Source organism: Lolium rigidum, chromosome 4 (genome assembly GCF_022539505.1).
Source record: "Lolium rigidum isolate FL_2022 chromosome 4, APGP_CSIRO_Lrig_0.1, whole genome shotgun sequence".
Classification (NCBI taxonomy): Eukaryota; Viridiplantae; Streptophyta; class Magnoliopsida; order Poales; family Poaceae; genus Lolium; species Lolium rigidum.
The window spans coordinates 135,696,564-135,706,356 of NC_061511.1; the positions used below are offsets into that span (position 1 = coordinate 135,696,564).

A 9,793-nucleotide genomic window follows, 5' to 3' on the forward strand; every position below is an offset into this window, starting at 1 on the left:
ATAATGGATCGCCTTGCCTAAGCACCTTCTTGGTCTGAAAGTAGTTGGCAACTGTCATCATTGACTTTAATGGTAACACTAACTTCAAACACGGAAGCGCCATTGTGTTGGCTTTCTTATTCAGATTGTCATTTTGTTTCCCACTAGCAGCTGAACCATAGGTCATGGTCTCCACTCTCCAGCCCGTGATCTGGATGAATCACACAATACAGATTACCATGGTTCAGAAACAGCAGTGTCATCAATAATGCAGTTAGTTGCTGTTCAAAACAGTATTAAAGGCGTCATATGTGAGAATTAAAGATTACCACTATGCTTCCTTGATATGGAAAATATTATTACTATGCTTTGATATGGAACATATTACTGTCAAGTTCAGAGACTGGTTTTGTTTAGACTCTCTACTACTACTATTATATCTTTGCTGGGAAGTGGACGGCTGGAATGTGCAAGTGTTGTTGCACACATTGCAATCCAATCAAGTTTGCACCGTTGGGAATAATTACCTAACCCTTCCTTGATGGGAACGCACAGAAATTTCTACCCTTAAAGAATAACTAAGAAAGTCAAGCTAAATGATAAGGCAGCCATTTTCTTCGCTTAACTGGAGAAGAAGTTGCAATAACCTCGTCCTTATTTTGCAAATCAATGTACACTTGAAAGCTAAGACATAAAGCCTTCTGAAATCCATATACACTTGAAAGCTAAGGCATGAAGCCTTTTGAAACTCACAATGAAGGTTTGGATGCAAAATAGCAAGCTGAACAAACCCTTGAAGAAAACTCTCATACTCTTGGAAGCTAAGCATCCATTGTTTTTGGGATAACATCTCATACCAATTGGCAGTAAAAAACATGTGTTCACATCAATGTATCTAACATGCGTCTTTTCTGTAATATAGCAACATAACTGAAGACGTGCATAGTGTACCTTTTCCACATATACTCCACACAATGTGAACAGTAAAAGACGCTGAATCAATATGTGTCAAGCAAGGTGACTGAGAAAGCTACAATTCATTTCGAGTTTCTGCCTTCAGGGCTACAAGACTGTCACTGCTCTTCTATTTAAGAATACTTTAAACATATACCGATGATCCAGGGGAAACCCCAGAGTACACACATATATTGTGTGCTTGTGACCGACATACTTGTGAAGTGCATATTATCATGTCATGTGCACCCCAACCCTAACCTCTCCCGCGCCCCACCCTCCACCGCCGCCGCCGCCGGTAGCGCCGCCGGGGCAAAGTCCCTCGGGCGTGGCGGCGGCGGGGGCCCTTCCTCGTCGATGTGTGGAGACCGGCGGCTGGATCCCACCTCCTCGATGCATGGCGGAGCAGGTGCGCGTGGGATGGGCGACGACGGCAGCGGCCCTCCTCCCGTCGGCTGTCCCCTGGCGGACCGGCCGGCGCGGTTGGGATGGGCATCGCTGCGGTCTCCCTCCTCTCGTCGGCTTCCCGCAGCACTCCGGCAGGGGCTGGTGGTGGGCGGCGGCCAGGCCCTCGGTCTCGCCATGCCAACCAACCCGCCCCTCGTCGGTGCGTGGAGGCGATCTCGGGCATCTTCCACGACACGAGGGCGCCCGGGGCAGCAGCCTTGGGTTCGACGGAGGAGGTGACTTCTTCTTCGCCGGAGAGGGTCGGCCTGCGGTTGGTGGTGGTGGATTTTTGATCTATCACCGCCATCTGACGGTGAGATGGAGGTGCATGGAAGCCGGCGATGGTGTCGCCGGTGGAGGGTTGGGTTGGCCAGCCCGGGATGGTCGCCGACGTGGGGGTCCGACCTGAATAAAGGCGGCGGTCCTAGGGCCTCTCTTGCGTGAAGAGGAGGACCTACCGGAGGCCTGGACTCGTGATCTGGTCGGAGGGTTGAGTTTCGGAAGGCTCCGCCGGCGAGTGTAACAGTGCTTTGCCTGGAGTTTGCTGGATCGGAGGTATTCGGTCGTGCGCACCCATGCGTTTATTCCGAGTCTTCCGACCGTTTGGTTCTGGAGGGAGCGGCGCGAAGCTCTTTTTCTGTGTTGACATCAAGTGGCTATGGATCCATGATGAAAGTCGGAAGAAGAGAATTTCATGAAGGACGGAGGGGAGCACTAGCTAAGGGAGGTTCAAGTCTCCGCGCTGTTGAGGGGCTTGCTTGGTGTCCGGGCTTCACAGCAGCGGTATGAAAGTGGGGGCGACAACACAGGTGAAGCGCAGAGTCCTACCATTCAGGGTGAAACCCAAGGTCTGGCCTTAACTGGTTGGGCCTGGCAGTGACCTTGGTGGAGGCATTGTTTTGAGAGTGGGGACTATCTTCAAGGTGAAAACGTAAGATCTTTGATCGAGTGACGACTGTGTTTGAGCACTGTTCCCTTCTTGGAGGCGTCGTTTTTTGGAGAGTCTGTAATTTAGGTGTTGTCATGGCGGTGGATGTATTGCTGTTGTTAGGCCCGAGATACTGTAGCGGGACTTTTGTTTCTTAGTTTACTTTTCCTTTTTTTGGTTGTGTGCATCCGTAGTGCCATTAGGGTGGTGCGTTGTTGCAGAGGCTGAGTGTAATTGGTATCTCTTGATATTAATATATTCCCTTTATCGAAAAAATGTTAGTGAAGCGACATTTGAGTAAAATAACACTTTCTGTGTTGACTAAATAGCTAAGACTGCTCATAGTGGGAGTAACTTAGGTAGTAACATCACACATTTCAAGGTGTTTTGGTGACATGGCATATCAATAAATGAAGAAAGAGAGGGAGGTGGTAACTAGCTATGTTACCATAACATCACACACCCCAAGATAAAATGAGTCTACAAACTAATAAATAAGACTTTGCATGATACCATCTCTAAGTTATTTTCCACTATGAAGGTAGTAACATAGACTAGTAACTTAAGCATGACACTATCTTATATTACTCCCCACTATGAGCAGGCTAAGAGCTTCCACAACGCGATGCTTAATAGTCGGCGCCAGGATCAAAATCCAGTTCGATTGGCAGTTGTGACCTCCAATCCTGCCCCGCTTGGCGATTTTTTTTCTCACCCGGCGCTAATCTGTTTCCTTATCTCGCGGACTGAAATTCTGGAGCGTCTGGGCACCAGCAACCTTCAAAACAAGCGCCCGAGTATTGCAACCACCGATGCTTAGCTAAAAGAACTACTTTTTTTTGCGAGAAGTACACCGATCTATTAATAATCATCAACGGTAGTACAAATAGTCTAAAAAGTAAAGAAAATTACAAATTGGTACTCGGACCACCTAGCGACGACTACAGACACTAGCACGAGCCGAAGGCGCACCGCTGTCCTCGCCCCTCCATCGCCGGAGTCAGGCAAAGCTTGTCGTAGTAGAGCTTGTTGTAGTAGACAGACGGAAAGTCGTCGTGCTAAAGTCCCAAAGGACCAGCGCACCAGTGCAGCAACCATCGCCAATGATGACAACCGTAGATCGGATGAGACTGACATGAAACCACACCAACAAACACGAAAACCGACCGGATCCCAGGAGATCCGACGGGCACACAACTCCACACGCCCTCCGTCAGCGCTAGATGCACCACCGGAGCGAGGATAGGGTGGGGATGACCTTATTCTGACTTCAGGATGTAGCCGCCGCCTCACCATCCCAAAGAAGAGACTGAAAAGCAAACTAAATTAAGAACGGAAACTCCCCGCTGGCGAGGGACCGTGGTCCACCACACCTCCAAGGCCCCAGGCCACCGGAGGCGGAGCGGGCCAGCGGTATCACCGGCGAGGAGGGCGGAACCCTAGATGGGTTTTGTGGCTTTTTCCGCCTCCTGTACTAAAAGAACTACTTGTGAGAATTGTTTTATTACTTAAGCGCCTGTATAAACGGTGTGCATTGTGGATGCTCTAAGGCCTAATATTTTAAGTGTGAATCAGTTTCAACTCACAACTATTAAAGAGTGCATGTTTTTAGGAGTTCACATTAATTGGGGATTTGAGCTTCCACTATGTCCTCTGAACCTGCAACATCCTCTTCCAACCACAACAACACAATTGAAATCGGGAGGGAACATACATATAGTGCAAGATGAAGTTTGAATGAATATGTCAACATGAACATATACATAGCACAAATAGACATCACCAAAATATAGGATGCTTCGTGACTAGCATCATATTCAATGTTCGTGCAGCAATGGAACCGGAACCAAAATATGAAATTCTTATGCCATTAGAAATGATCAAACTAGTCCTACTTAGTGTCTTACTTGCAACAACAATGTGCCTTGAAATGAGGAGGAAATAGTCTGATAAGTTAGGAAGCATGCAGACCTTAACATTGCTGGTAGGGAATTTGGTAGATAGGATACCTGAATTTAGTAGTATTGAATGTGAGAGATCATCACAGAGAACAAAATGGAAAGCCGAGAAAAAGATCTCTGAACTATGAAACTGAGTACGCGCACATGTTGAGAGCAACTGCTTGCAACAAAGTGCTATAAGCAGGAAATATAGAACATACATGCAAGAATGAAATACTTTTTGTGAAGGAACTCCTACGGTATGTAATTGTTTGTCTGCCAAAAATTTCCTTACTCTAAAGAAGAAAAGTAAAGGCTGCAAGTTCTGATCATAACAAGCAAGTGACATCCAACTAGCTGGTGGCAGTTCGACACTCTTCAGGGATGTCAACCCAGGAAAGCCTGAGGAAAATCGTATACCTAGCGAAAGCAAACAATCAAAGAAGAGAAATACACAAACACAACACGACAGGGATAAGCTACTAACAGAGGACACAGAAATTCACCTTATCCGTGAGAGGGATCCTTCCATAAGGAGAGGAAACTTCAAAGAACTCGAAATTTCCATAAAACTCCCATTCCGAGAGGGCAAACCAGGAAGGTAGGGGCTCCATATGAATTGGATGAGGGACTACGGGTGTGCGATCTCATTGAACTAGACACTGCGCAATGGGAAGAGCAGACGACACAACAGCCTGGCGGATCTGTGTGATATTCTGCCTATTCTTATCAAGCATGGTATAGAGGATACAGTTGTGTGGCAGTTCGATAAGAAGAGATTCTTCTCGGTTAAATCAGCTTACTGAACTCCCATCTTAGCAGAGATGCTAGTACCTCTCTGATCCAGGAGAACGCCTACCTTTGTGGAATGAGTTCTGGTAAATGCTCTCAACTCTAGCAGTCATGAACTGTCCGATACTGGTGTGCTTCTTCGCGAGATCAGAAGCAACTGCATTGCCTCGTTTGAAGCCTATTTTCAGTTGTGCTGGCGAGAGAGTCGTACACTTCGTATTTGATTTAGTTGCCAGCGAAACTAGTGAGCACTCTAGGTAATGGAATCACGATTTCCATGTAAAAAAAACTGAGCTGTCCCTACAGTTCTAGTTCCACAGAACAGGAAAAGCACTTTCATCCTGGACACATTTCTAGGCCAGTTGAGTTTCACAGAAAATAGGACACTGGAAAAGCAGTTAATCCTGGACACAAGTCTCTTTCTACGCCAGTACACAAGGCAAGACAAGAAGCTACAATATGCCAGACCAGTTGAGTTTTACAGAAATAGGACACTGAGGCAAGACAGGAAAGCTACAATATGCCAACCACAACAGCTGGATATCAGATTAGTACCAAAACTTCTGTACACATTAGTTACATCTTCAGCCAAGAAACACAAAACCATTTCAAGTCCTGATACAGTTGTTATGGGCTGTAATCAAGCCGTATAAATCTATCCCGCGGATGTTAAAGACTCTTCTTTACGAGGGCGATACACGGTAGACGTTTTGCATTCCTTGGGGTTCTCTCCAGAGCAATTAGAACTTCACATAGGGTGAGTAATGAAGTAGTTGAAGTCATGGTGTCGGACTCCAAGCTGCTTAAGCCAGGAGTCTGCTGCGCTGAAGAGGGAGACCATCCGCTTATGATCTCCTGTCCTGGGGTTGGTCCACAGTGACCCTTGTATCTTGTTTGCTGCGAGTCCAAATGGGGAAAGCGATACTGTGTTGGCTTTCTTGTCCAGATGGTCATTTTGCTTCCCACTGGCAGCTGAACCATATGTCATGGTCTCCAGCACGTGATCTGTGGATGAATCACAGAATACAGATTACCACGGTGCAGAAACAGCAATGTTGTAATCGATAAAAATGCTGCTAGTTGCTAATAGGGCGTTATCATGGCAGATGTTATTGAAGACTACAATACCTAGTATGCTTCTTAATATGCAGATGAATGTCAAGCTCAAAGAGCTGGCTTGGTTTAGACTCTCTACTACTATTATATTTTTGCTGGGAAGTGGACGGCTGGAGTGTACAAGTGCTATTGCACACATTGCAATCCAAGCAAGTTTGCAGCTGCACCACTGTTGAATAAGTAACCATTCCTTCATGGTAAAGCGTAGAAATTTCTACCCTTAAAGAAACAACTACGTATCTAAGAATGACTAATCAAGCAAGGTATACGACAACCAACAAGGTAGTCACTTTCTTCGCTTAACTGGGGAAGAAGCTGCAACCACCTCTTCCTCCTTTCACAAATCCCTATAATACACTTGAAAGATAAGGCATGGAGCCTTTTGAAATGGACGATGAAGGTTTGGACGCAAAATAGCAAGCTCAACAAACCCTTGAAGAAAACTCTCATACTCTTGGAAGCTAAGCATCAATTGATTCTGGGAAAACATCTTATACAAATTGGCAGTAAAAAAATTGTTGACATCAATGTATCTAACAAGCATCTTTTCTGTAGTATAGCAACATAACTGAAGACGTTATGCAGTGTGCCTTTTCCATATATACTCCACATAATGTGAAAACTAAGAAACACTTAATCAATCTGTCTAAGGCAAGGTGACTGAGAAAGCTACAGTTCATTTCGAGATACTTCCATCAAGGGCTACCAGACTATCACTCCTCTTCTATTTAAGAATAGTTTAAACATACACCGATGATCCAGGGAAAACTTTTCCCAGAGTACGCACACATATTGTGTGCTTGTGACCGACATACTTCTGCAGTGCATATTATCACGCCATGTGACTGAAGCAACGTTTGAGTAAATTAGCAGTTTCTGCATTGACTAAATAGCTAAGGCCTAATATTTTAAGTGTGAACCAGTTCCAACTCACAACTTAGAACAGAAGCAGTGAAAGAGTGCATGTTTTCAGGTGGAGCTGTCATTATGTCCCCTGACCTCGTGACATCCACTTCCAAGCACAACAACTCAACCGAAATCAGGAGAGACCATACATATAGCACAAGACGAAATTTGAATCAATATGTCTACAGGAACAACTAAAAACACAAACAGACATCACTCAAATGTCGGATGACTAGTGACTAGCAATCCTAGTCAATGTTCATGCAGCGACAGCACAGAGTATTATGGAAATTATGAAATTCTCCCGCCATTAGAGATGATCAAATCGGTCCTAATTAATGGCTTACATGCATGCAACAGTAACGTACCTTGAAATGCCGAAGAAATGGTGTGGTAAGTTAGGAAGCATGCAGACAAATCCTTGACATTCCGTTGGTAGGGAATGTGGTAGATAGGATACCTAAATATAGTAAGTGATAATGGTGAGAAGAATCATCACTGAAACAAAATGTGCAAATGAGAGCATTTCTGAACATACAAACAACACGTGCTACTTGGACAGAAAGGATAAAATGACCACAAATTAAAATGAGCATAAACACTTCAGGTGGCTATATAAAACTGATTAGAAGCAAAGTTGATCACCACAGCTTGCAATCTAGCATTATAAGCAAGTAATAAGATAAAACAGCCATGCAAGAATGATATCCCCGATGAACTCCTACACTATGTAACTGTTCGTCTGCCGAAAATTCCCTTGTTGTAAAGAAGAAAAGTAAAGGCTGCAAGTTTTGATCATACCAGGCAACCGACATCCAGCTGGCAGGCGACAGGTCGACGCTCCTGAGCGATGTCAACCCAGGAAAACCTTGGGATAGTTCATATACCTAGCGAAAGCAAAACAATCTTAGAACCCATAGAGATGCACAACCCACGACCAGGATAAGCTGCAAGCAGAGAGGACATAGAAAGGCACCTTGTCCATGAGCGGGATCCTCCCATAAGGAGAGCAAACCTCAAAAAACTCGAAGTAGAGGTGGCCAGGCCGCCTCCTGTTGCCGGCGGCCACGTCGCAGTTAAACGAGTCGTCAGACGTGGAGCTCCAGGACCTGGACATCTTCTCAGTGTCCTCGTCGTCGCTCCAGAAGTCGGCGCCGTAATCCTCCGCAAAGCCCCTACAGGCAACAACAACAAAAGGAAAACTGGCCTGGTTCAGTTCACATCCAGAAATTAACATGATATCAAAATGTCAGCTCACAAGTATGGAACAGACCTGGACGGAGTGAGGACTTTGTTGGTGTAGAGCTGTATGCCGGACAGGTAGGGCACGTAGTACTGGATGACCTTGTCGCCCCCGTGGAGCTGCACGGTGGCCCCGGCCCCGTACGCGCTCCACTCGTAGTACTGGTCCCAGAGGTCGGCGAGGTTGAAGTACTCGGCGGCGTCGGCGTCGGCGGCGTGGTGGTGCCAGGCGTCGGTCGTCGTCGGCCGGCCGTTCGCCGCCTGGATGGAAAGGAGGGGCAAGTGTCGATGTCAGATGGAGACGTGATGACAAGCATGCGTCGCCTACCTAGCTGCTGCTTCCATGAAACTGGAGGGCATCCATTAATTGAAACAGGTACAGTTGAGGGGATTGACATGGCAGAGGGGGGAATTTATGTCCGCAACCGTCACCAGCGCAGATGCATACTCGTCCTAATTAGGCAGGGGGGAGAAGAGAAGAAGAAAAAAAGTGTAGAATTTCATAATTGGGCATGTCCCGTCTGTGGCTGAACTGAAGGACCGAGCGGTAATTCAGTTGTGCAAGTTATCGGGCAGAGCAGAGAGACGCAAGTAATCGATACAAGCAAATGAACAAACGAGTAATGACTAGTTGTAAAACTCCCCGGACGCCATGGATCGGGGGAGATATCACGTGGGAGGCCGCATGGTTGGCGGGAGGTGTGGAGAGGGGGCGTCACCTTGGGAAGAATGTGCGTTTCGACGGAGGGGGTGGTACAGTCGAGGAAGCGCTGCAGGTTGGACGGCGCCCGGCCGTCCTCCACCCTGTGCCCGCCCATGGCTCCTCCTGCGCCGCCGCTGATCTCGTCCTCCTCCTCGGGCTCTACGGAGCTCCCGAAAACGGCCGCTGGCGGCAGCAATCCGAATCAGTCCGGGCGAAGAAGCCGAGCAGGCAAGGGACAAAGAAGATTAATCCGAACGAATCTTGGCGGCGCCGCGCAGGAAGTTTAGGAGTGGTGCTGGGATTGGAGATTGTGGGCTGTGGGGAGGACTAGAGGGAGGGGAAGATTGTGGCTTTATTCGCCGGGGGCGAGGAGGAGGAGGAGGAGGGGGAGCAGCCGCGGGGCGGGGTACGAAACCGGCTACGGTTTGCTTTGCTCTCGCAGTCTCCCCCTCTTGGGCTTTGTCGCGCTCCGAGGCAAACGCTTTCCTCCCTCGCTCGCGGTCTCATCTCATTCCCACGTCAACCCCCCGAGCCGGGGTAGGGTAGGGGGCGGCGGGCCGCGGGCGAGCCCAGTCTGCTTGTGGTAGCCTCCCCGGACCCATCACATTCTCCAAATTCCGTTCACGTATATCACCGGAAAACCGTGCCGTGAAACGCGCCGTGAAAATCACAGATTCTCGATAGGAAATTGCGAATACGACGTCTTCGTCATCTTCTACTCTTCTTCTTGAACCGGCCGTTGGGATCCGGTAACCCGCCAGCCCGCACAACCTGACCGGCATTTTT

General features: G+C 47.5%; 1 protein-coding gene across 1 annotated transcript; it reads right to left on the bottom strand.

Moving 5' to 3' along the window:
• Window positions 1-5,547: 5,547 nt before the first annotated feature.
• LOC124705721 lies at window positions 5,548-9,338 on the bottom strand. Its single transcript, XM_047237427.1, has 6 exons — window positions 9,024-9,338; window positions 8,336-8,565; window positions 8,039-8,237; window positions 7,864-7,949; window positions 7,431-7,522; window positions 5,548-6,045 (listed from the first exon to the last, which is right to left on the bottom strand). The coding sequence occupies exons 1-6, from the start codon at window positions 9,120-9,122 to the stop codon at window positions 5,789-5,791; spliced, it is 963 nt and encodes a 320-aa protein (XP_047093383.1). The 5' UTR covers window positions 9,123-9,338; the 3' UTR covers window positions 5,548-5,788.
• Between the last annotated feature and the right edge of the window lie 455 nt (window positions 9,339-9,793).